The sequence below is a fragment of the Phocoena sinus genome, chromosome 11, assembly GCF_008692025.1.
Source record: "Phocoena sinus isolate mPhoSin1 chromosome 11, mPhoSin1.pri, whole genome shotgun sequence".
In the NCBI taxonomy this organism is placed as follows: Eukaryota; Metazoa; Chordata; class Mammalia; order Artiodactyla; family Phocoenidae; genus Phocoena; species Phocoena sinus.
In genome coordinates this window covers 56,557,585-56,584,100 of record NC_045773.1, presented here as the reverse complement: position 1 = coordinate 56,584,100, position 26,516 = coordinate 56,557,585, and the positions used below count along the sequence as shown (strand labels likewise).

Sequence of the window (26,516 nt, the reverse complement as noted above, 5' to 3'; positions counted from 1 at the left end):
AGCCATGGGAGCCAGAAGCTTCAGGCTTCTAGCATGTTCAGCGTAGCCGGGTCATCTCTCCCTCTCTCCTCCCCCACCGCATCCAAGGAGCTGATGATGGGAATCGGGGCTGAGACGAACAGGAGGCCGGAAGGGGCGCTGCCTGCCCATAGCGCTGGTCAGGCACACGCGGGAGAGCTATCCCCGTGGGACGCGCCTGCCAGGAGGGACGTGGGCAGCGGCACAGTGACTGTCTCGTTATCCTCAGCACCAAGCTTGAGAACTCCAGGCCACCTGAGCAGCGCATCCCATTCCCAGGCTTTTGTTACTGGCTCCTGACTCCCGTGTCTCCTGGTCCTTCACCTGCGTGGCTGGAGATCTCAAAAAGAGGAAAGGGAATAGAGGAACAGGTTTTCCTGAATCATCATTTCCTTCATTTTGTGCAGAAATGACACAGTGATCATAGTGGATGAGGGTTTTTTCTGTCCTTCCGTCTAATCACTTGCCTACCAGGAATAAGACCGTCCACATTATCTTTTTCAAGGAGGTGTTTGCCCCCAGCCTGTGGCTCTCCCTGACGGCTCCGGCATCCTCATTTTCTCTCTCAGAGAAGAAAGTGGTGACACAAATCTGCCCTCTACTGGCAATGAGAAGAATTTACGGTGTGAAAAAAAGAACCGAACCCCCGAGAAAGGGGATGATGGAGACTTGACTCCTTTTCCCAAAGCTGAACAACAGATTTAGATTTTGCCAGTACTGCTCAGACTGAGTATGCAGAAGTGCCTACCAAATGTTGACGTGTTACTCAATAAATGTAATGGCTTGTGGGAGAGTAAAGAAGTAACATCCAGAAGTGGGAAATCACTGGGTTTGAAATCAGCTGTGCATGGCCCTGAAGTCATGTGACTTTCAGTTGCTCAATCCTCAGCTATATCAAATGGGGACAAAAGTACCTACAGCATGAGAATGTGATGAAAATTAAGGACATTTGGGGACACATTATTTGTCTTACAATTGCACTTCATGGTCTCAGCATCAGGGCTCGGTGTTCAAACATCTCGATTCAGCAGCCCAACTGCCACCTCTGCCACTTACTAGATATATGACCTGGGGTGTGCTTTCCAACTCTTTTCCTCAGTGTCCTCATCTGTTACCCAAGGATAATGTATCTGCCTCATAGGGTCATTTTGAAGTGAACCAATGTTTGCAAAGTGGTTGGAATCATATCTAACACAGTGAAAATATGTGTTAAAAAATACATCATAGGGTTTCCCTGGTGGCTCAGTGGTTGACAGTCCACCTGCCGATGCAGGGGACATGGGTTCGTGCTCCGGTCCAGGAGGATCCCACATGCCATGGAGCAGCTGGGCCTGTGAGCCATGGCCGCTGGGCCTGTGTGTCCGGAGCCTGTGCTCCACAACAAGAGAGGCCACAACAGTGAGAGGCCCGCGTACAGCAGAAAACGAAAACAAAAACAAACAAAAAAATCATAGTCCACAGTCAAACTAAAAAGTGTGACTTGAGCAAGTGTTACATGCACAGCACAGGGTTAGAAGCGCAAAACTCTATAACCTAGCCAGGGAATAATAGTAAAAATACCTAGGATTTGTTAAGCCCTTGCAAACTGACATGCTTAGGAGCATTTTCTATGTATTTCTCTGTTTACTATCAATACTAAACAGCAGCTAGATACTGAAGACACACACTGTATGACTCATTTACATGAAACCTGAAAAAGACTTAACTTAAAATGATAGAACACAAATCAGTGAATGCCTTAGGGCAGTGTGTGGGGACAGGGATTTGACTGGTAAAAGACACAAATAAGTCTCCTGAGGTCACAGAAATGGTCTCCATCTTGATCGTAAATGTGTATACATTTGTTAAGACTCATTGAACTGCATACTTAAAGTGTGTTCACTTTATTTATGTAAGTTTTACTTCAGTAAAGTTGATTTAAAAAAACTTAAGAAACATATCAATAAATTGAAATGTATGGAATTTAGTTGGGTCTAGATTAGAGAGCAAAGGTTAAAAAAATATTTAAGACAATCAGATACAACAGAATATGTAACCTTAAAAGATTTCACCAGTAAAATTAAAAAATGAAAGTACATGAATTAAGTAGGTGTAAGAAACTATAAAAACGGTAATATGAACTCCAGTTAGGAGAATTTAATAAAAATAAAATTAGAACTTAAACAAAGAAAAACTGAAACCTGATTAAAAAAAGAACAATAAGTATATAAAACTCTGAAAACCTTGGGAAAACAAAGAAAAATCTTAAATATACAACATTAGAAATTATTTTCTAAAAGCTACAAACACATGTATATCTGAATATAAAATGGTTATAAAAGAATACTGAAAGAAATGGATGATTTCTAATAAAACATCACTAGAATTAACCCAAAGAGGGACTTTTCTGGCCGTCCAGTGGTTAAGACTTCACCTTCCAATGCAGGGGGTGTGGGTTCAATCCCTGGTTAGGGAGCTAAGATCCCACATGCCTCGTGGCCAAAAAAAAAAAACCCAAAACATAAAACGGAAGCAATATTGTAACACATTCAATAAAGACTTTAAAAATAGTCCACATCAAAAAAAAATTTTTTTAATGAAAAATAAAGAACCCAAAGAGAGGTAGACATTTTGAAGCAATCGTTAAAAGAATAATATACTAACATGCTTGGTGATAAACAGCCAGTGCCTCCCAGGTGACCCCAGTTGTCACAGCCTCTCCACTAGGGACCCCTTGCAACCCTCCTCCCAGCAACAGCCCATCAGACATAGGGTTAATGCCTAGCACAATGGCAGGTCACCAGCTCTAAAGCTAGAGTCTATTTGGTTGGTCAGAGCCTATCTTACCATATCACACCAGCCTTAGGAGATTGCCCTCTTTATAACAATCTGAGCCTAGAACCTAATTTCATTTTAAATGTAAACACAAAAGTAGCATGGTTTAAATAATAACTGATTTTTATAAATGCAACTACCATTTAAATAAATGGAAGATTATATTTGTTTGGATCAAAATATTAGAGTTGTTTTGCATTTCAGCCTAGTGGTATTTGAATCACCAGCCCACATGTATCATTTAACATTTGTTACAGTCACATTCATGATATTTCTACCTACAGTCAAGTATTTGACTATTCATGTTTTCTAGTACAGTTGTGCTCAAGTACTTTCTTATCAAAATTCATAGCATTTTATTATGAATTACTTTTTCAAATGTCTCCTTTGTATTTCAGTTGATCATATTTACTTTATAGAATTGTGAATGTAGGCAGTTTTTTAATCTATGAATTTCATTTTAGAATAGTAAAAGGGGTGCTATGAACTGAATTGTGTCCCTCCCCAAATTCATACGTTGAAGACTTAACCTCCAGCGCGATGGTATTTGGAGACAGACTTTGGGAAGTGATTAGGATCAGACGAGGTTGTGAGGATGGGGCCCTCATAGAGGGATTAGTGCCCTTGGAAGAAGAGACCAGAGATATCAGCCTTCTCTCTCTCCCTGCTCACAGGCATGGAGGGAAGGCCATGTGAGTTCACAGTTCCCTACAAGCCAAGGGAAGAGGCCTCAGGGTGCAATCTACCCTGCCAGCCCCTTGGTCTTAGAAGTCCCAGCCTCCAGAGCTGTGAGAAAATAAATTTCTGCTGTGTAAGCTAAAAGTCTGTAGTGTTTCATTATGGTAGCATGAACAGACTGAGAGGGCATTAGGATTAATAGGATTAGGATGTTGATTTCACACCAAAACTCTCCCATTAAATGCCCATTCAAGGACAAATTTTTCACTATGAAACCTGGTGTTCACTCACCCTTTGTAACAGCATCCAGACTTTCCCAGGTGTATCATCTCTCCCCTATTGTATTGTACCTGGATTACTTGACCTCCCCATTGGGAAGCTGAAGTAGAGCTATAGCCTCTCATTGTCCTAACATTACCAAGTGTAGGTGAAAGACTGAAGTTCAGCAAGTTGGAACTGCCCTTCCACGACTTTGAATCTTGAAAAAACTGATGTATAAATGGAAGAAAATACCTAGTAGTGCCCTAGTGCCACGCCTGGTTCTTCAGCCTTTGTCAACACCCTTCCAGTAAATTCTCCCTGTGGTTTAAGGAGACATTGTTTTCGAGATCCTAACTGAAGCAGTAAGGAGAGGAAACAAAATAAGTGTTACATATAGTAGAAATAAAGACACAAGATACACATTATTTGTTGATGGCATGCATGATCGACTATCTAGAAACCCTAAGAAACTTTATTAAAATTTGAGTGCAAACTAGAGAATGTAGTAAGAGAGCTGTTTTTAAAATATCAGCAATAAATTATAAAATGAAAAATACAAAGTCTCCATACACATAATAAATCTATATAATACATAGAAATAAATTTAGCAACAATAGATTAAGATCTAAAAAAGAAAAGCATAAAATGTTTTTAAAAGATACTATTATTTAAAGATATAGTACCTTTCCATCCTGGAAAGGGTTAATATCACAAAAAGATCAATTTAATCCAAATTAATAAAATTAAAATTCACAGCCTGTTTTTTGTGTTTTTTTTTTCCTTCTGAGGTGGAGTAAGGAGAAAGGTGTAAAAGTATTTAAAGATCAACATCTTCCCCCAGATCTGGCAAAATATTGTTTGGGGGTAGAGTGGGGAAGGAAGATATTAAAATATCAGAAAGTTATAGATATTAAAACATTTATTCCAGGTAAAGACTTAAACACAAATGTGCAAACAATAAAAATGTTGGAAAATAATTTAAGAGACCTTTGGAGTGATAACACCTTTTAAAACAATGCAGGAAACACAAAAGTCCAAAGAGAAAATGATGGACATCTTCTAGTAAATAAAAGTTAAGTATTTCTATACAGATATCCTAAAAATATATCATAAAATTAAAGTAATAGACTATTCCCATTCATTATAAAATTGGACTGAGTATTTAATTAATCTGAAAAAGAATATCTCCCAAAACTTACAGAAACATTGGGATACCACTACATGCCCACCAGAATGGCAGAAATTAAATATAATGTCAAGTGAAAGTCGATCAAGTACAACTTTCATGCACTGCTTGTGGGATTAAAAATTCCTTCAGCCAGACTGGAAAACTGCTTGGCAATATCTATTAAAGATAAATACCTGATGTAGGACTTCTACCCTGGTATATTCTCAGAAGAAATACATACACATGTTTATCAAAAGACATGTACCAGATTGAACATAGCAGTTCTACTTGTAATAGCTCCAAACTGGAAGCTACCAATAAAGGTGGAAGCTATAAGATCCAGCAATCCCACTTCTGGCTGCATATCCAAAGGGAATGAAAACGGGTTATTGAAGAGATATCTTCACTCCTATGTTTATGCACCATTCACAATAGCCAAGCTGTGGAAACAACCTAAATGCCCATCAATGGATGAATGTTTTATATATAGAGAGAGAGACACACACACACACACAGACACACACAGACATACAGTGGAATACTCTTAAGCCATGAGAAAAAAGAAAATTCTGCCATTTGCAACCATATGGATGGAACTTGAAAATATTATGCTAAGTGTGATAAGTCAGACAGAGAAAGACAAATGTATGATTTCTTTTAAGTGGTAGCTAAAACAAAACAAAACAAAACCCTGAACTCATAAAAGCAGAGAGTAAAATGGTGGTTAACAGGGGCTGGGAGTGGGGGAATGGGAAAGATGTTGTTTAAAGGTACACACTTGCAACTAGTAGACAAATAAGTCCTGGAGATCTAATACACAATACAGTGATTATAGACAACAAAAATATATAAACATTGCAATTGCTGAGACTAGGTCTTAACTGTTCCCAACACTAAAAGAAATGATTATGTGATGTAACAGAGGTGTTAGCAAATACTATAATGGCAATCATATTGCAATATAAATGGTTCAAATCAATAAGGAATACATCTTAAGCTTGCACAGTTTATATGTCAAATATAACTCAGTTTTAAAAACTTGGCCATATGACTGGGGGAAAATTACTTTATTTAACTTCAGCTTCCTTTTTTGTAAAATGGAGCTAATGGTGGTACTTACCTTGTAGGTTTATGAAGGTTAACTGATAAAAGATAAAGTTTGCAGAATTTTTTCTGTTACATAGTAAGCACTCAGTAAAGAGCAGTAACATTAGTAGGAGGAGGAAGAGGAGTGGACATAGGAGCAATAGTAATACCACCAGTATTAAAGAGTAAAAAAGAAATCTACAAGTAGCACCAATTTTTATCTATTAGATTGATACAAGTTTAAGAGACTGATGACATGCAGAGTGTGTGGAAATAGACGTTCACTTGTGTCTGGTAGAAGTGAGAACTGCTGCCTCACTTGAAAAAGTAACTACATTTATTACAATTACAATTAAAAATATTCAAGCTTTTGACCTAACAATCCCATGTTAGAAACACATGTTATAAGAATAAATGAATGTTAATTATTTCGCTAATTTGGGGAGGGAAATTAACATTAAAAGAAAAGATTAAAGCACACCAATGTTGAAATATTCATAAAAAGAAACTTAGAAAATGTGGTTAGGAATGTTAGGGGAAAGAAAGAAAAATCTGCTCATGCCTTCCCACTGCTTCTGGGTTCAGTCTAAACCCTAACAGCACAGAAGGCCTTGCCTCCTTCTCCAGCTAGACCTCTCATCCTCGATGACTGGTTGTATTGTGTTTCTTTCACTTCCTCTGCTGTGCCCTGTGATCTGACATCCCCAGGCTTTGGGAGCATGCTGTTTCTTTTCATGAAAAGATCAGTTACTAGCACACCTACTGCTTCTCACCTGATTTCTTTGTCTGGGGCTTAATTTAGATGTCTTTTCATCCAGAAAACCTTTTGTGATCCCTTCCTTAAATCACTCCTGCCCTATCCCACCTCTCACTCTTTCTGGTGCTCCCATAATGCCCTGACCTTCCCACATCATAGCACTTACCTTATTGCGTTGTAACTTTCTAAGTACTTGATTGATTACCATCACCTCACTTTGTAATTCCTCCTGCCCACCTTTCCCTGTACTCTTTCCCAAACCCCAAGCAACCTGTGATCTGCTTTCTATCACCGTAGATTGGTTTGTATCCTCTAGAATTTTACACAAATAGAATCATGTAGTACATACTCTTATTTGTCTGATTTCTCTCACTCAGCATGATTATTTTGAGATTCATTCATGTTGTGGTTTGTATCATAGTTCATTTTTATTACCAAGCAGTACTTCATCATATTGATATACCTATTTATCTATCCAATCACAGATTGATGGTCACTTGGGTTATTTTCAGTTTTGAATTATTACAAATAAAACTGCTATGAATATTTTATAAGTGTTTTTATGGACATATATTTGCAATACCTAGGAGTTGAATGTCTGGGTCATACAGTAGGTATATATCTGTCACACTATTTTCTAAAGTAGTTGCACCATTTCACATTCTCACCAGCCACGTAGAGAGTTCCAGTTCCTTCATGTCCTTGCCAACACTTGATATTGTCAGTCTGTTTAATTTCAGACATTCTAAAAGGTCTGTAGTAGTATCTCTTGTATCTCTCTGTGGCTTTAATTTGCATTTACTTAATAATTAATGATGCTGACTCTTTTCATGTGTTTATTCTCCATCCATATATCTTTTTTGGTGAAATATCTATTTAAATCTTTTGCCCATATTTTACTGAGTAATTTATTTTCTAAAGTTTTAAGTATTATTTATATATTCTGGTTTCAAGGCCTTTATCAAATACATGATTTGCAAATATTTTCTCCTAGTTTATGGCTTGTCTTTTCATTCTTTTGGCAATGTCTTTTAAAGAGCAGAAGTTCTTACTTTTGATAAAATCCAATTTGTCGACATTTTTTTTAATGAATAGTACATTTGGTGCCAGAACTTAGAATCCTTTGCTGGACCAAAACTCATAAAGCTTTTCTCCAATATTTTCTTCTATAAATGCCATAGTATTAGGTTTTACAGCTGATCTATTCTAAATTGATATTTGAATATCATGTAAATTATAGATTACATATGATTGTTCAATTTCTCTAGCACCTTTTGTTAAGAAGACTACTCTTTCTCCACTGAATTGCTTTTGCAACTTTGTTGAAAATCAGTTGTGAGGGTCTACACGTATACACGCTATTCAGTTCCATCAGTCTATTTTGTGTATCTTTTTATCAATCTCGTACTGTCTTGATTACTGCAGCTTTATAATAAATCTTAAAGACAGACACTGTTCTTCTTTTTCAAAGTTTTTTGGCTGTTTGGAGTCTTTCCCATTTCCAAAGGAATTTTAGAATTAGCTTGTCAATGCCAACAAAAGAAAAGCCTGCTGAATTTATATATCAATTTGGGAAGAATTAATTTCTTAAAAATATTGAGTCTTTTGACCTACGACGTATCTCCCTAGTTATTTAGGTCTTTAATTTCTCTCAGTGATGTTTTATAGTTTTCAGCACATAGGTCTTGCGTTTCATATTTTTAATTTTTTTTTTTTGGGGGGTGGGGGCTGTGTCGGGTCTTAGTTGTAAAATGCGGGATCTTTCATTGTGGCATGCAGGCTTCTCTCTAGTTGTGGCATGTGGGCTTCTCTCTAGTTGTGATGTGTGGGTTTTCTCTCTCTGGTTGTGGCTCATGGGCTCCAGGGCACATGGGCTCTTTAGTTTGCGGCATGTGGGCTCTCTCGTTGAGGCGTCCGAGCTCAGTATTTGCGGCCTGTGGACTTAGTTTCCCTGTGGCACGTGAGATCTTAGTTCCCTGACCAGGGATCGAACCCACATCCCCTGCGTTGGAAGGTGGATTCCTTACCACTGGACCACCAGGGAAGACCTTTGCATTTCATATTTTTGAAGGTATCTTTAAATAATATTTTAAATAAAATTTCTGATTGTTGCTAGTATATAAAAATACAATTGAGTTGTATATAGTAATCTTTTATCCTACAGTCCTACTAAAATAATTTATTAGTTCTAATGGCCTTCTTATAGACTTTTCTCTGTAGATGATCATGTTATTGGCAAATAAAGACAGTTTTACTTCAGCCTTCCTAATCTGGAAGACTTTGATGCTTTTTCTTGCCTGACTGCACTGGCTAGAACCTTCAGTATAATGTTGAGTAGCAATAGTGTCAGCAGACATCGTTGCTTTGTTCCTGGTCTGGAGGAGAAAGCATTCCACTTTTCACTATTAAGTATGATGTTGGTAAGAGTGTCCTTGAGGAAATTCCCTTCTATTTCAACATTGCTAAGAGATTTTGCCAAGAATAAATGTTGGATTTTGTCAAATGCTTTTTCTGCATCTATAGAGACAATCATAGTTTTTCACTTTTAGTCTATAAACATGGTGAATTACATTGATTTTTAACTTTACATGAACCTCAGATAACTCTTTGTTATTAGATACATAAACTCTTAGGATTATTATGACCTATTCATAAATTTATTCCATTATCATTCTTAAATGATCTGTTTTCCTTGACTCTAAAATCTATTTTGATATTCGTATATCCACTCTAGCTTTCTTTTGATTAGTGTTAGCATGCTATATCTTTTTAATCTTTTAAATTTTAGCCTATGTAATGTCTTTATATTTAAAATTTGTTCTTATAGGCAGCATGTAGAAAGGCCTCACTTTTTAATCCAATTTGACAATCTCTGAAAATTTTAATTGGGGTGGTTAACCATTTAATGTTATTATTAATATTGTTGGGTTAAATCTACCAGATTGTTATTTGTTTTCTGTTTATTCCATCTGTTCTTTGTTTCCTTTTCCTTCTTTTTGTGCCTTCTTTGGGTTAATTGAATATTTTTTATTCCATTTTATCTCCTTTGTTGGTTTATTAGTTGTAATTATTTTGTTTTTTTGATGACTGCTTTAGGATTTTTAGTAAATGTCTTTTACATACCACAGTTTATCTCAATCGTGATACTATATCAACTTGATGTATCATAATATATCTCCATTTCTCTACTTGCAGCCTTTGTGCATTGTCATATATTTTATTTCTATATGTATTATAAACACCATACATCTTGTTATTTTCCCTTTAAACAGTTAATTTTCTTTTAAAGAGATTTTGAAAATAAGAAAACAAGTCTTTTATATTTACTCATGTAGTTACCATTTCCATAGCTCTTCATTCCTATGTAGATCCCAAATTTCCATCTGGTATCATTTTCTTTATATCTGAAGCATTTCTTTTAACATTTCTTGTAGTGCAGTTCCGCTGGTTATAAATTCTCTCAGTTTTCATACATCTGAAAAAGTTTTTATGTCACCTTTGTTTTTGAAAGATATTTTCCTTGGGTATAGAAGTCTACGTTGATGGTTTTATTCTTTCAGTATTTTAAAGATGTTTCTTTGTCACCTAGCCTACTTATGTTCTGCTGTCATTCTGATATTTGTTTCTTTGTACATAATGTGTCTTTTATTCCCCCTGGCTGCTTTTTCGTTTTGTTCTTTATCACTGGTTTTAAGTAATTTGATTAATATAAGCCTTGGTGTAGTTTTCTCCATGTTTCCTTTTTTAAAATTTTTATTTTATATTGGAGTACAGTTGATTAACAATGTTGTGTGAGTTTCAGGTGTACAGCAAAGTGAATCAGTTATACATATACATGTATCTTTTCTTTTTCAAATTCTTTTCCCATTTAGGTTATTATAGAGTAATAGAAATAGAAATGAAAAATAATGGAATTTTCATATAAGAATGCAGATTTCCAGCTATTCTTGAAACATCTTTCCTGGGGATATCTCAAAAAAACAGAGAGGTATTTAGAAGGCTAACATTTAGTAATCAAGGCTTTGCATGGGGGTTGAGAGTGGGGCTGGGTATCTTCTTCATTGCCCCCAGTTCCACGCTCCATTCTTCTCCACCCTGCCCTGGTCCCATGATGCTGACTTCTATGACTGCATCCACAGACTTCCTGGCCCTCTGGCTTCCTGTTGAGTTCAGCCAATCAGAGGCACTGGAAGGGAAGTAGAAGGTGGAAGGAAAGTCTGGCTTCCTATTTTCTGGCTGACTACAGGTTGGCCAAATCCTTCTTCAAAAGGCTGTAGCTTTTGGCAAATGCTTATCCATACTTATCCATCCTTATCTATACTGTTCTCTCTCTGGCTTCCAGTGACTCTGCCTAAGTGCAAGGGGCTAGGAAACATAGAGAAACCAGTGGAATACTTGGTAGACATTATTGCCCCAACTACAGAGACTCCAGCAAGAACCTTAATTCCTCAGTACCAGGCTAAGATGTGACTCACAAGTTGTTTCCTAAAACTCCAATGGGAAAGAGGGCATGATAGAATTCTGGAATACTTGCTTTCCCTTTTCCCAATGAGTTTTTGCTTTTCTGAAAGGGAAAGAGGGATGGGAGGGAATCATTTTTGAGGCACCACCCCCAGATTAAGGTATAATTGTATTCTTAGAGACTCTCTTCTGTTTGCATCCTTTCAGAAGAGTATTTCATTAGTATGCTTAGAAGCACCGCCCTCGGTCTGGTCTATTTACACAAACTGTTTTGACAGCTCTGAGCAGAAGGGTCCCTAAAGGAAATATTAGATACCACCATATCATTTTATTCTAATCACATTTTTCACTCTCTTCTGATCTCAGTTTAATAGTATTCAGCCCTGGAGCACAAATACACATTCCTGCATACATGCATGTATGTGCATTTTTGTACACTAACTCAACCTGTGTTTCTCTGTGCTTTTCTGCAACAGCTATGTGGTCTCTACCTGCAGGCTTCTAAATATTTAGTGATGAGCATAATCTACTTAGTTGGTTAATTAGATCAACAATCACTTTGTTGAAAAGGTGGTGCACAGGAAAAAAACTGGAATCCTGGAAGAAGTAAAATGTCAAAGAACATTCTTGGATTTTAGATTTACAATATAAAGATAAAACCCACCTACCAAGATTAAGAAAAGCAACAGAGGGCTTCCCTGGTGGCGCAGTAGTTGAGAGTCTGCCTGCTGATGCAGGGGACGCGGGTTCGTGCCCTGGTCCGGGAAGATCCCACATGCCGCGGAGCGGCTAGGCCCGTGAGCTATGGCTGCTGAGCCTGCGCATCCGGAGCCTGTGCTCCACAACGGGAGAGGCCACAACAGTGAGAGGCCTGCGTACCGCAAAAAAAAAAAAGAAAAAGAAAAGAAAAGAAAAGCAACAGATATGTAGGGTAAATTCACTACCCCAGAGTTGAGTATAGGTCAAAGTGCAAGAAGAAATAGACACAAGTCCATGACAGGCTTATATTTTAGAAAAAAATAAAGAAGAAAGATTAATCATTGATTCATTTAGATCTCAAATATTGTTCATTTCAAATATTGTTCTGAAAAACAACAGAAAAAATAATTTAAAACTATGCTCTAGAATTTAATGTTTTCATGACTAAATAAATATTTCACATGGCTCTGAAACATTTTATGTTTAAAGTATAGGGTCTGCACTCTGGTTTCTCTTCAGATCATATAAATCTTCCACCTTTCAAAGTATAGGGACCACCCCGTGGTATGCTGCAGAGCCAACAGACTCCTCAGGGGGCATGGCAGCCTCTGTGTTGTGGTGTGCACAGAGCTGCACCCCACTGAGGTATCTCCCAGATCTCCCATTTGGGGACTCAAAGGCTGAGGAGAAGGCCAGTTTCCCAGGACCTTAAAATTGGGACATTCCATGAAGAAACGGTGACCACCAAAGACAAACTGTTTCAGCCAACATTCTGACTGCCTGGTGGCCTGTGGATGGGGAAGGGGACAGGAGCATAGTAATGCATCTACAGGTTAAATCTATCCTTGTTATTCATAGAATTACCTTGATATTCTCAGTCACCAATTCCATCTCAATTCCAGGAGTTCTGGGCTGTGAATTGTGGATAGTAACCCGCAGTTCCATGGACTCTCCCCCACCTATTCCCCTTCCCAGATCCCCTCCCCAGACGTTCCTTCCACTCCAAACTCCGTGATAAGAAACCAATTCTCCTTACTTATCATGGATGAAATCATCTCCTCCCCATAGCAACCACCAAACCATTTGGTAGTCCTTTTCACCACTTATGATTTCCAAATGATGCTTATCAATCCTGGAAATATATATATATATTTTTTTTTGCGGTACGCGGGCCTCTCACTGTTGTGGCCTCTCCCGTTGCGGAGCACAGGTTCCGGACGCGTAGGCTCAGCGGCCGTGGCTCACAGGCCCAGCCGCTCCGCGGCATGTGGGATCTTCCCGGACTGGGGCACGAACCCGTGTCCCCTGCATCGGCAGGCGGACTCTCAACCACTGCGCCACCAGGGAAGCCCCTGGAAATATATTTTTAAGGAGATTAGGAGATTGATAATTTGCCCTGGAGTAGAAAAACAAATAGAAACACACTTTATCACTTTGTTATGCACTGGTTTAATGTGATTTCTTAGCAATCTGTGTGTAGCAAACTGTTTCAATAAACGTGGATCATCTGCTAAATCTTATCAATTAATGTACTTTGTCCATCTTCTTACTTGTTTTTCTATGACCCATGTTCCCCAGAGGGCTACAGCTACTTTCCTGTGATAATATATAAAGAGAAGAGACCTCGGATTTTTGGTTCACTCTGTTTAATGTCACAATCAAAGTGTCATTGGGACTCACTAGCTTGAAGAGATATCTGCACCCCCACTTTCATTGTGGCATCATTCACACCAGCCAAAACATGCAAACAACCAGCCTAAGTGCCCATCCATGGGGGAATGGATACATGAAAATAGGCATATATACAATTTAGCCATAAAAAAGAAGGAAATCCTGCCTTTTGCAACAACATGAATGGACCTTGTGGGCATTATACATTTTAAAAAATTATTTTATATTGAAGTATAGTTGATTAACAATGTTGTGTTAGTTTCAGGTGTACAGCAAAGTGAATCAGTTATACATGTATCTATTCTTTTTCAAATTCTTTTCCCATTTAGGTTATTACAGATTATTGAGCAGAGTTCCCTGTGCATTACAGTAGGTCTTTGTTGGTTATCTATTATAAATATAGCAGTGTGTACATGTCAATCCCAAACTCCCAATCCATCCCTCCCGCTCTCCCCCCTGGTAACCAGAAGTTCATTCTCTAAGTCTGTGAGTCTGTTCCTGTTTTATAAATAAGTTCCTTTGTATCATTTTTTTTAGATTCCACATGTAAGTGATATCATATATTTGTCTTTCTCTATCTGACTTACTTCACTTAGTATGATCCTCTCCAGGTCCATCCATGTTGCTGCAAATGGCATTATTTCATTCTTTGTAATGGCTGAGTAATATTCCATTGTATATATGCACCACATCTTCTTTATCCATTCCTCTGTTGATGGACATTTAGATTGTTTCCATGTCTTGGCTTTTGTGAATAGTGCTACTATGAACATTGGGATGCATTATCCTTTCAAACCATGTTTTTCTCCAGATATATGGCAGGCATATCTTAAGTCAGACAGAGAAGGACAAATACTGTATGATCTTACTTATATGTGGATCTAAAAAGCAAAACTCACAGAAATAAAGAAAAGAATGATGTTTGCCAAGGGCTGGGAGGCGGATGAGGGAAATGGTCAAAGGGTACAAGGTTATAAAGGGTTCAGTTATAAGATGAATAAGCTCTGGGGATTCAATGTATGGCATAGTGACTATAGCTAACAATACTCTATTATATACTTGAAAGTTACTAAACAGTAGATCTTAAATGTTCTCACCACACACACAAAAGTAGTAATTATGTGATGTGATAGACATGCTAACTAACTTTATTGTGGTAATCATCTTTCAATATGTTCATGGAACAAATCATCAGGCTGTACAAGTTAAACGTACCCAGTGTTATATGTCAATTATATCTCAGTAAAGCTAGGGGAAAAAACACATGTTTGAAAAAAACCAAAGTGCCATTGAGTAAAACTTTCTCCTGCATATGTAATAATAGCTGTACTGAAATTTACCTCCTTTGTCAAATCTTCAATGAAAAAATGGACCTGGTGAACATCATCAGTGGACAATAGCAGGCCCAAGGAGAAACAATCCAGATGTGAAGTGTCTCCTGGTAGAACAGACGACTGATGAGATATTGCTGCCAAAAAATAGAATTTTAATCAAATGAAGTTTTCATACCTAGTTACCATTTTGTTGGAAATACAAGGGTCAGAAGACCATGTTATCACCACAGGAATGCAATCAGAAAAATCCAGAACCTGGAAAACTAGACAGAATAAATGCTCAGACTTCTTCAATAAATGGCGAGGAAAAATAAAAGAGGGAAGACTTCTAAATTAAGAATTAAGATAATCAACTAGATGTGTGAGACTTTTTTGGACCCTGATTCAAACAAACCAACTGTAAAAAACAAACAAGAGGAACAACAAAAACTTATGAGCCAATCAGGGAAACAAGCCTGGATATTTCATATTATGAAGAGATTACTGTTGATTCTATAGGTGTGAGAGATATATATATTCCTTATTTTTAGGGCTATGTATGGAAATAATTGTGGATTAGATGACGGGATTTCTGGGCTTTGTGGTAGAGAGGATGGGTAGGGATTTACAGGATGAAACAGGAGCAGCGTGAATTGATTTTTGGTGTAGCTGGAAGACAGATACATGGGGGTTCACTGCTCTCTACTTTCGTGTATGTTTGCAATTGTCCGTAATTATTTTTGAGTTAATTTAAAAAATCTTTCAAACAACAAGGTCCTGTATAGCACAGGGAACTACATCCAATCTCCTGGGACAAACCATAATGGAAAAAAATATTAAAAAAGAATGTATATATGTGTATAGCTGAGTCAATTTGCTGTACAGCAGAAATTAGCACAACACTGTAAACCAACTATAGTTCTATAAAAATTTAAAAATCCTACAGAAAAAAATCTTTCATTTGCAATGCACTTGTGTTTGTCACTACATATCATGTTATAAAATTAGTAATTAATTATGCCTACTAATACTCGGAGCTACTCAACGGTTTGCAAAGCAGTTAAGTTCATTCTCTCCTCCCTCGCCCCAGATGATATTCAGCGAGGCAGGCGTCGTTCGAATCCTCACTTCACAGATGAGCCAAGGCAGCTAGTTAGCAGTGGCCCAGGCCTAGACTTTAAAGTCCTCCAACCTCAAATTCCGGGCTACTCCCCCCAAACCAAGGGGAAGTGGGATGCGGAATGCAGAAGCGGCAGCGCCTGTAACGAGGCCCTGCTCGGCTGGGAGAGCTTTACTTGCCGCGGCCGCCAGATGGCGAAACCGCTGCAGGAGCCACCGCCAAGAGCGCGGCGCCAACAGTGCGAGGAAATCTGGTCCAGCCTGGGGTTACAGAAGTTCCTGTCGCGCCCTGCTGCCTTCGCGAGAACTTCTAGAAGGACGCTAAGGACTTTTTAGGGAGACGGGAAAAATTTTAATGGCCGGGGGTGGGGTGGATGTTCACATTCTGCTGCCCCAAATAAGCAGAGACCCGGCGCTTCGGGGTCGGCCAGAAGTCCATCAGAAGTCGCGCACTTTAGGGACCAGCTCCGAGGGCCTGCTCCGTGTCTGGCGCAGCAATATCCTTCCCTCGGTGACTCGATGCGTTCTCGGCAACACGCAAAGGACTCCTAGGGCCGAAGGAGAAAGGGGGAGAGGGGGGGAGGGGTCTCCAGAAGTTTACTTCTTTTAAGCTGTAATAAAGAGAAATTTAGTGACCACCAAGATCAGAGACCCCATCATGTTAAAAAAAAAAAAATGTCGTAGCTTCAGGCTGCCCACCAACCGCTCAGCTCACGGGCGGGGAAGGAAATCCAGCTCCTGCGGGTTCGGGCTGGCGGAACCCATGAGAACGCCAAGTGCAGGCGCTGAGCCCAGGCGTCCGCGAAGCGCAGGAGGGACTCCGACCCCGACGAAGACCGGCGCAGGTGGACGGATTCCGCGGGTTCGAGTATCCCGGGGGCTAGACTGGCGGAATTCGTGCACTCGAAAGCTTAAACCCGAGGGATGGGGAGTTCACATAAGGGGACTCGATCAGGCCCACCAACAGAGTTTTGCAAATTGCCTTTTAAAAGTGCATCCCGATGATGCCGAAATCTCCGCGCGGTGAAAAGCCAAACTCTAGGAGCCGGCTGGCAGCTGGGCGGGGGGACATCGTGGCGCGAGCGGGGAAGGGGAAGCGTCCAGGCCAGTGGAAAATGAGTGATTTTAATTTTTGTCCTCACTGGAGGCTCAATTTTGATTAGGGGCAGGAGGGAATTTTTTTTATTTCGGAGCGTTTGCATAATACCTGCAGAATTAAAAACAACAAAGAGAACAAAAATAAACAACAACAACAAAAAAAACGGGCATCGTACCCACCCCCACCTTGTTTGGTTCAGAAAGAAGGAAGAACCTGCAGAGGAAAGGGAGGACCGTGAGTCTGCCTTTACCCCCAGGTTGAAAGTTAATCAGAGGCGGCTGGAAAGGAAGGAGCCTGGACCAAAAGCTGATCTGGAGCCTTGAAACTCCCCTTTGAGGAGTGGGGGTGTGCGTTGTCACAGACTCCGAGCGGGCTCCAAGCCCTGGCCCTGGTTTACAGACTGAGAGTTTGACTGCACCTTCCCCTCTTCCCCTATTTCTTTCCAGATTCTTCTTGCCTTTCCCAGGGGGTGGCTCCCCACCCCACCCCCCAGGATAGCTACCCCGCACCCCAGCGCTTCTGGGCTTCAGCACCCTGGAGGAGGAATCCCGGGGCAGCGAGGAGCGAACTCGTGCCGAGGCCGAGTGGGGAGCGGGGAAAGTCCCGCTCCGAGTTCTCCCCAAAGCAGAAAAGACTTCCTGGGGCTACGAGTGGAAGGCTGTTTTGTTTGCCTTCCTTTTAAAAACTCGGACAACCAAAAAGTGTTTGGCGATGTAAAGGACACGCGTGGAAAATGACAATAGTATTTCCAAGTCAGAGTCGTGTCCTTCTTGCACTTCTTTTTCCTCTTTCGTTGCAATTTGTCTAATTGCATATTTCTGTTTGGGGCTAGAACGGAGGCGAACCAACGACCCCCCCCAAGCCGGTGCTCCCACACCCAGACAGCCCCCGCCCTCGCGCTCCAGCGCCGGGAACGCCGCCTGCGAGGGCGCAAACGCTGGGACTCCGGCGGAGAATGTAAACAAACGGGGCGCCGAGTCCTTGATCTTTATTTAAATAGAGGCTTGTTTATCGGTGTCATCCTAGGAGGATTAATTAGATACATCTCTTCACAATTTGGTGTCTGACACTCCATCTTAGGAATGCCTTATCACAAGGTGTTAATTGGGGCCACTCAGCCACTTACGTTTCTATTAAACACTGTGAGGGACTTTTCACAAGTACCAAGTTCTTTTTACTGTACGGTGCAAAAATATACAGGACTGGAAATAGACTGGGGCCAGTGTCTGCTTTATCCCGGAGGTGATTAGCATTTGCAGTCTTTCTAGAGGGCAGAAAAGGAGAACACCGTTTCGAAATTCCATCGCATCTCCCAATACGCTCGGGTTCCTTGGGGTTGGGGCGGGGGTCGCGCAGACCGGGTTAGGGGTGTCATAGTCCTTCTCCCCCAGTCTGAGTCTGTCATCCACAATAAACACACATTAACCAAATTGCAAGGCTTTCGCTTCCAGCTCCAGTAAAATTCGGGGCGGTTTGGGCAAAGCGTTTTCAACAGGCATCGTCGGAGACGCGGGGCTAGAGTCCGAGACCCCAAGGTCACAGGCGGCGCGAGAAGGACTCGGAACCGGGAAGGGCGGTGGGAACTGGAAACCGCGGAGAAGCGAGGTGCGAGCTCTCGGCGGCCTTAATTGGGCGCAGAAGGGGAGGAGGGCCGGGCCGATCGCTCGCCTCCCAGAACTAATCCTCTTAGCAGCTGCATTTCCGCGCCACGCAGTTAGCAGAATGACACTCCCGGCCAGACCTTTACCCCGGGAGCGTCGGGAGGGGGCTGGAAAGGATTGCAAGCCGGGCCAGAAGCCGTCTGCAGATAAGCGCGGCGGGATGTCTGGCAGGGGGACAAAGGGCCCTTCGCCGCACTCCTTGGTTTAACTCTTCCGAGGGCCCAGGCCCCTCCCGCGGATTGAGAGCCGAAAAAGTGGAGCTAAAAGCTGGGCAACCGGTTCCCCGGCCGCTGCTCGCACAGCTGCGTTGCGCTCCCGCCGCATCCCCAGCGGCCCGGACCGCAGCTGCCCCCGCGGCGGCGCCCGGGGCTCCGGGAAGAAGGAAGCCGCAGGTGGCAGCGGGGTTGGGGGCGGCCCACTCCCGCTTGGCCTCAGGGATCCGGAACTCGTGGGCGCCCAGAGGGCCGCGAGGGTGCCCAGGGAGCCCGTGTGGATCCGGGGATGGGAGACTCCAAGGAGGTCTAGGAGAGGCCCGGACGCCAAGGGCTGGGGGTGGAGGTTTCCTAGGCCCATATCAAGCCTGCTGTGGGCAATCTTGCATCTCGGCAGCAACCCTCCTCCCCCTCCCCAGCTCCAATCCCCATTGTCCAGACTTCCCAGTGCGGTGAGGAAATAACCCCATTCATCTACAAGGAAAAAAGATAAACAAGAGCATCCCCACCCCCTCAACGAAGACACTGTCCACTTAAGAGATTCTAGTGGTGGGCGGGGGGAGTGGGTTGGTGGGACAGGGTTCCTGCTGGAGGAGGGTGGAGGAAGAAGCAAACTAAGATTTTTGAAACAAAGATGAAAACCCATAGTACAGAAGACAGGGCTATGCCTGTTCCCTTAATGAACCACATTTATTAAAAATGACTATGTACATAAAAATCCAAGGTCTCTAGAAAGCCTATAGGAGCTGGGGCGTCAGGTTTCTGTTTCCTCACATTACCAAGTTGGGAAGTGGGGGTGGCGGAGGAAGAGGATGACATGGGGGTTTTCCTTAGCACGTTTCAAGTTAGTACAGTAGCTGAATACATTCTTAACTAAGAAGTAAACAGAATATTCCCATATGTTGTGGGGATGACGAAACTTCCCCTGCTCCTGCAGCTGTGGTCCGGTGAATTGCAAATTCTTTACAAAGCTAAAGCACCAATTTTACATAATCTCGTATACCTACGTAGACTATTTGTACAGTATTTTCCACATTATTCTACAGTGTATCTAAGCACACACTGCACACTTTAAAATTCTCCGTTTTTGTTTGTTTGTTTTCTGGTGCCCCCCTCCCTTGCTGTCTCCTAAGTCCTACAAGCCACCCAGGCACACAGCTGAGGCCTCGTACATGAGGCGATCCTGGACTAGGGCAAACATGGCTTGTTTCAAAAGCCTGGGAAGAATCAAAGTCAGGTCAAACCAGCACCTTCACAAAGTTCTTGCCTCCCAGGCCTAACATCTTTTGTCCCTAGCAGAAAGTTAACAGCAAAAGTCCCTTGTTGAAGGTTAAGGCCCACCCTTCTATTACAGAAGCAAAACATCTTACCACTCTGGGCTTCTCTTTGCTTACAGATTTACAAATAAAAATGAGAACCAAAGCTTTCAACACCTTTGATGGCACTAGGCACTCAATCTTCACAGCCCAGTTCTTTGAATGTCTAGTGTCTCCAATAAATAAATCCATAACTTTGAATCATCTTCAAATTTAAAAACACTTGAAAGTCCTCCATTAATTTTATTAAAAAAGAAAAAAATGCTAGGCTTGTTTCAGTTACCTGAAGCAATCAAAAAGCTTTGGCACCTTCTTTTAGAGAATTGCACAAAACGGGATGCATCAGGGTGGAAGGCAAACGTCTTTTTGGCAACCTAGACAAAGAAGACAACAAAAAAACACCACCAAGTCCATCGGCAAAAAGTTAGCTCATTTTGACGAGGTTAAAATAACTCTTTAGGGAGTCGTGTAAAAAGCATAATACCCCCCCATGCCTTTTGAGGTGTCTTTACTGTACTCTTCAGCATTGATATCCTCGCACTTTATGGAGGGAGAATTTTCATTGCTAGAGGAGCTAGGAGACAGCCGCCTTCGCTTACAAGCACTGGTGTACACCCCTGAATCATTGGAGTCAAGAGACTTGATGGAGGGGGGTGTCTCTATCCAAGAAGAGCTAATTTCTTCTTTGACTTTCTCCTTGGAGAGCTGATCTTCAGAGAACACAGGGGGGCTTGTTCTGGAGGTCCATGGGAGTCCAGCTGCCATCTTCCTTTGATAAGAACCTCTACCTCCCCACCCTGCCATTGCAGGGAAGGTGGGGTCGGGGTAATACCCCAGGGCATGGGATGTCTGGAGGGGCAAGGATTTAATACCATATGGGAGCAAGGTGCTGGAAGTATATTCAGACTCATAGGAACCGATGTCTAGTTTGTTGGTCCCAGGTTGCTGGACGGGTGTGACAAGCCATCGCTGGGGAGGGTTGGCCACCTCTTCGCTCTGTTGGGGTGAAAGGAGGCCGTTGGTCTGTGGCACGGTTCTCTCGCCATTATAATATCGGGCTTGAGGTAAAGTGTTGACAAAGGGCTCCGGGAAGAAGGACTGAATGCCGTACCGACCTCCAGGGACAATCTGATGGGATCTAGGAGAATCCGTGGGAGATGGAGTTAACCTGTCATTTTCGGAAGCGGTGTACATGCTACAATATAAAGAGAAACACTTAAAAAAAAACCCTAATGTTGTCCCCAAACAATCTACCTCCCAGAAATGAAGAAGGCTCTAGAGCAGGAGTGCTGGTCAGTTGAGTGGAGGAGTGGAGATAGTAGGGATGCATTTGCCCATTGTAGCTGGACTTCGTTCATTGCGGCCAAATTTCCCACCACGAAAGAAAAAGCTTCCTCCCAGGCATTAAGCATTTAAACTGTAGAAAATCCATCTTTGCAAGTCCTAGAACTTGGAATAACTTGGAGCAACTCTCCCTTCAGTGGTAGGGAAGGAATGCTGGCCATGGTGGGTAGAAATCCCAGATTTAAAAGGCATCTGTGGGGCCTTGCTCTTTGATGTTGTGAAAATGACATCCTCTTAATGTCAGGTTTTTCTTATGTAAAAAAATGAGAGGGAATAATAATCCCTGCTCCTGAGAGAATAAAAAAAACTGGGATCAAATGGAAAGGAAGGCATATAAATGCAGATTATGAAAATTTCAAATCTCCACTCAAATGTTAAAAAAAAAACTCCTCATTTTTAATCCCTTAACATTTCTTTAGAAATGAACAAAACCCTTCTGTGAAAATTCTAAAGCAAGATTAGTCAAGGCCAAAAATATGCAAAAATAAAAAGAGGCAAAAATCCCAACCGTGAAAGCTCTTCCTAGAATATGGTCTCAAGAAAGTGTCTGATTCGATATGTCTTATTCAAAGATGACCAGGCAAGGAAAAATAAAGGTGCACTTACGAGTCATAGTTGTCCCTGAAGCCTTTTGCAAAGGGGTTGTGATCAATCTTTAGTTGAGTTATCTAGAAAAGGGAGAAAAAAACAGTCATTGAGTGTTTTCTGTCTCACGCTGGACTGAGCTTCAGGGATTCTTGGGGACCATGGGGCACTCACATCGGTGTTTTGGTAGGCAGTCACTGCAATGAACTGCGTTTCTGAGAAGATGAAGGTCTGAGTCTTGGAGGGCTCGTTCAAGTCCTCCACGCCATCTTCTGTGACTTCAACGATGTGCAGTCGTGGTTGGTACTTGTGTAAAGACTGTAAGACTATCATCTGCAAATGGTACAGAGAAAAGAGCTGCCAAATCGAAAAAGTAAAGTCGATTTTGACAAATTCTGTATTTTGGAATGCCACTCCTCCTTGCTCCCCAGCAACAGCTAACTTTCTATTGCCATTTTTGAAACTTAAAACATAGCTGGGTATGTGTGTTTAAATAAACACTCTTGCCTCTTGGTTTCCTAAGTGGCCAAAAGTTTTCAGTATTTCTGCTCCTAACAGTTAACTCACTGTTACTGAAATCCAGTAGGAAAAATAATAAATTAAAATGAGAAAGGTCAAAAAAAAGACCAGAAAGAGGCAAGCAACAGGTACCTGCAAATATTACAAATACAATGAAGAGTATGGAAACTCATTAGAAAAGAGATTCACAGCCAGAAGACACCACCTCCTCTGTCACCCTACCTGGGTGTTGTTGTTATTTGCGCCTTTGTTATTGGTGAGTTTTAATTTCCCAAAGGAAATCTCCTGTCTCATCCAGTGGGAACCAGTATTAGGAGACTCTGGGTGAACATACATTTTGTTGCCTAAGAGAAAGTGAAACAAAACACAAAACCCAAGCATAAAGGGCTGTTTGCAAATGGAGGTAGGGGAGGGGTATTTACTACCTATGGGCAAGATTTAAGAGCTAGATTTAGAACATGTCTCCCATCATTAGCAGTTTAAGAAGGCCAGTGGAGACCAACTAGACTCTACTGATTCCCCTCCCAGGGCCCCTGTGCTTCCAGCCTTCCTTGGACAACGTAAAAATGGAACCAGTAGGTAATGCCTCTTGAAGGTTAACTTGGGGGCTTCTGAAGCTAGACAGGCAAGATCTGATGGAACGTGGTTGGATTTTTATGGTGAACTCAACCTTGGGGAGGCCTTTTCTCAAGTGAAGATTAGAATGCCAGATGCCCTTGCCACCTGGAGAGTTTACAGCAATTCCTTTCTCAAAGGTAGGGATGTGGAGGGAAGGGCTAGAGTAGGGTCATGGTTAAAATTCTATATACTAGTAGGCAAGAAGTCTGACTTAGCAATTCTCTCCCTTAATCAAACAATCAACACAAAGAAACTCCTAACACTTCCAGGCCCCGGATGTGGAGGGAGGGATGCGAGATTTAAATGTGTGGTGTCTTGAGTCGGGGGCTCCCGCCGATCCACCCTGCCCAGGCCCTTTCTCTCCTCACCCTGCATGTTATTGTCGGCTTTTCCGCAGGTCACCCATTTGCCCCCCTGGAAGCGCCAGTGGTTGGGGTCCGCCAGCACCACTTCTACGAACACGTTGTAGTGGGCGGTGGGATTGAGTCCGTTTATGTTGAAACTCAAGAAAGGAAACATGCGTCTGTGCAAGGGAATAGAACCAGGAGATTTAAATCGGAACGCCCGGCCACAGGCCCACGCTTAGACGACATTTATAAGTCTACAGACGAACAGAATACCGGTAGAAAAGTGGCCCTCACTACGTAAAATATTCTTGAGTTGGCAACTCTCGGAACATCTCTTTTCTGAAATAATTTGCCCCAATCCCCGCCCTTCTGCACCACTCACTCAAGTTCTTGACCCTTTCAGATGCTCATTTATTTTCTTCCACGATGTTTAAAAATCATTATTTTTTACATGTACAAGTGCCAGAGAACATTAAATTGTTCTCGTTAAAAAAAAACTAGTTCTACTGTTAAGGCTAAAAGTCCCCTTGGGACGTCCCTCTCCCAGCACCCACCCCTCACTTTCCCCAGAAGTAACCACTGCCCGCAGTGGGATGTGTATCCGAACTTTCTCAGGCCTGGGACCCCAGCCCCGTCTGACTCCAGGGTCCGGCCTAACCTACTACCCGGACCAGCCCCCGTTGCCGGCGCTCTGGTCCTCGCGCTCGTTCCCCGGATGCGCCCCGCGGAGACCCTGGCGCCTAAAACTGCGGGAGCCCATGTCCTGTGCTCATAGAGCGTAGCCACCCCTGGAGCCTTCCCGCATCCGCGGCTCCTCGCCCGCCTTCAGGGACCGGCGTACCGCCGGCCGGGCGTACCTAGGACATCCAGCTTTGTGGACAAGCCCCAGTTTCCATTTCTGTCTCCTCCTCGTCAGTCCAGGTGAGGGTGACGAGAAGGAAGGGGGGAAGCAGCCGTAGCCTTAGCGCCCTGCACAAACCGCCGGTGCGCGTACGGGAGGGACATCGGACTGGAGATGCGGAGTCCCCACTGGCTGCGCACGGAAACTCACTCTCCCAGCCAAGAGCGGAGCGGGCGGGCGGCGGTCCTCCATTCCCGGCCACCCTCAGGACTACACAGGTCCTCTCTGCCCCCGCGCTTCGGGGCCCCTCCGCGCTGCGCTCACCTGCCCTGTTTCGTAATGATCATCTCGGTTTGGTGGCGGTGGAATTTGAGCCACAGAGGCCGGTTGCACAGGTAGACGTGGGCGCGGAAGCCGGAGCCGGGAACCCCCAGGCCCCCCAGTCCTCCGCAGGAACCCGCGGCTGCTGCCCCGGAGTACGGCCCGTAGAGCGGAGCCCCCTGGCCGTACTGATAGGCGCCCGGGCCGCCTCCTCCGCCGCTACCTCCCGCGCCGCCGCTCGCGCCTGCTCCCGGGCCGAACTGCGCCCTGCCGGGTGGACACACGGCCGCGGGGAAGCCGCCGGGGGGCAGCATGGAGCCGTAGGGGTAGCGCGCCCCGTTGGGAGCCGGGTACACAGATCCGTGGGGCGCCCCGGCAGCCGCCTGGTACGGGAACAGCGAGCAGGGCGCGGCCAGCTCGGAGCCCTGAGGCCCGGGGGACTGGAGGTAGTAGCGCTCCGAGCTCAAGCTGTCCATGGAGTAGCGCGCGCTGGCGGCGGCGGCCGCGGCTGCGGCAGCAGCGGCGGCGGCCGAGGGCAGCTCCTCCTCCCCGCAGGGGGAGCCCTTGCGGCCGTCCGGGGGCCCCGGCTTGGCCACGGCCGCGGTGCCGGCAAAGGCGTCCCCGGCGTCGGCGTCACTGAGCATGGCCGCGGGGGCCCCCGCACCGGCGGCTGCGGGCTCCCCGCTCCCTGCCTCACACGAGAGGCTGCCCGAGAACTTCTTGGGCGCTTTGTCTAAGTCCAGCCTCTGAGGCGAGGGGGCCGCTCCCGGGAGGTGGCCGGCGCTCCCGCCGCCACCACCTCGCGCCCCCTCCAGCGGGTAGAAGTGCGCGCCAGGCAGGTTCACCGAGCTCACCAAGAGCTGCTCCCCTAACTGCATGCTTTGCAGAGCGCAGACGGCAGCTGGCTGCTTCCTCTCCGGCCGTGGCCTGATTATAAAGGCAGGATGAGGGAGCCAGCGCCCTCTTCCGAGGGGAAGGTAACTTCCCCTTCCTCCTGTGCCGGGTTACCCACCTGGCGACACGCGGACCGCTAAGGCGCGCACTCGCGCGTCCCGAACCCAGCGCCCTTTCCACAAGGAAAGGGCACTGAATTTGAAGGCAGGAGGCGAAAACTGACCGAGAAGCCCTCTCCTTTTCCTTCCGCGTCCCTTTTGCCTCTCTGCACCTCCACCCTCCTCCCCCGCACACACGGGAACAAGAGGTCTTAGCTCTCTCTCCCCATCCACCCACCAGCGCTACTAGCCTTTCTGCCTTTCTCGACTGAAAAGCTATCGGTCAAGTTGACCACTTGGAAAGTTGCAGGCTGTCGTTGGCTGCTTTATATATGTGAGGCCAGGGAGGGGCTTCGCGGCCCCACAGCCTCGGGACCCTCCTATTGGCTGGTGGAGGTGACAGTAATTCAATTAGGCATTTACTAATTGGATCAAGTAGCCTGCGACTTTCTTTTCCTTTAGCTTGATTTTATTTCTTTTTCTTTTCTTTTTTCTTTCTTTCTTTTTTTTTGAGACTCAGTCCTGCTGTGAGAATCAATCCTGGTGTCTGTATTTCGCTGGAATTTAGTGGAACAGGGTTTGAGGTCTCCGTAGCAGGGTCATCACAGCGCTCTGA

General features: G+C 43.6%; 1 protein-coding gene across 2 annotated transcripts; it reads right to left on the bottom strand.

Moving 5' to 3' along the window:
* Positions 1-19,687: 19,687 nt before the first annotated feature.
* EOMES (eomesodermin) lies at positions 19,688-26,037 on the bottom strand. Of its 2 annotated transcripts, none has more exons than XM_032647309.1 (6): positions 24,912-26,037; positions 23,768-23,922; positions 23,004-23,125; positions 22,437-22,595; positions 22,284-22,345; positions 19,688-21,528 (listed from the first exon to the last, which is right to left on the bottom strand). In XM_032647309.1, exons 1-6 carry the CDS (start codon positions 25,784-25,786, stop codon positions 20,790-20,792), a joined length of 2,112 nt encoding a protein of 703 aa, XP_032503200.1. In that variant the 5' UTR covers positions 25,787-26,037; the 3' UTR covers positions 19,688-20,789. The 2 variants fall into 2 exon arrangements, with proteins under 2 accessions (XP_032503200.1, XP_032503201.1); XM_032647310.1 differs by having other exon boundaries at positions 19,689-21,471.
* Positions 26,038-26,516: the final 479 nt, after the last annotated feature.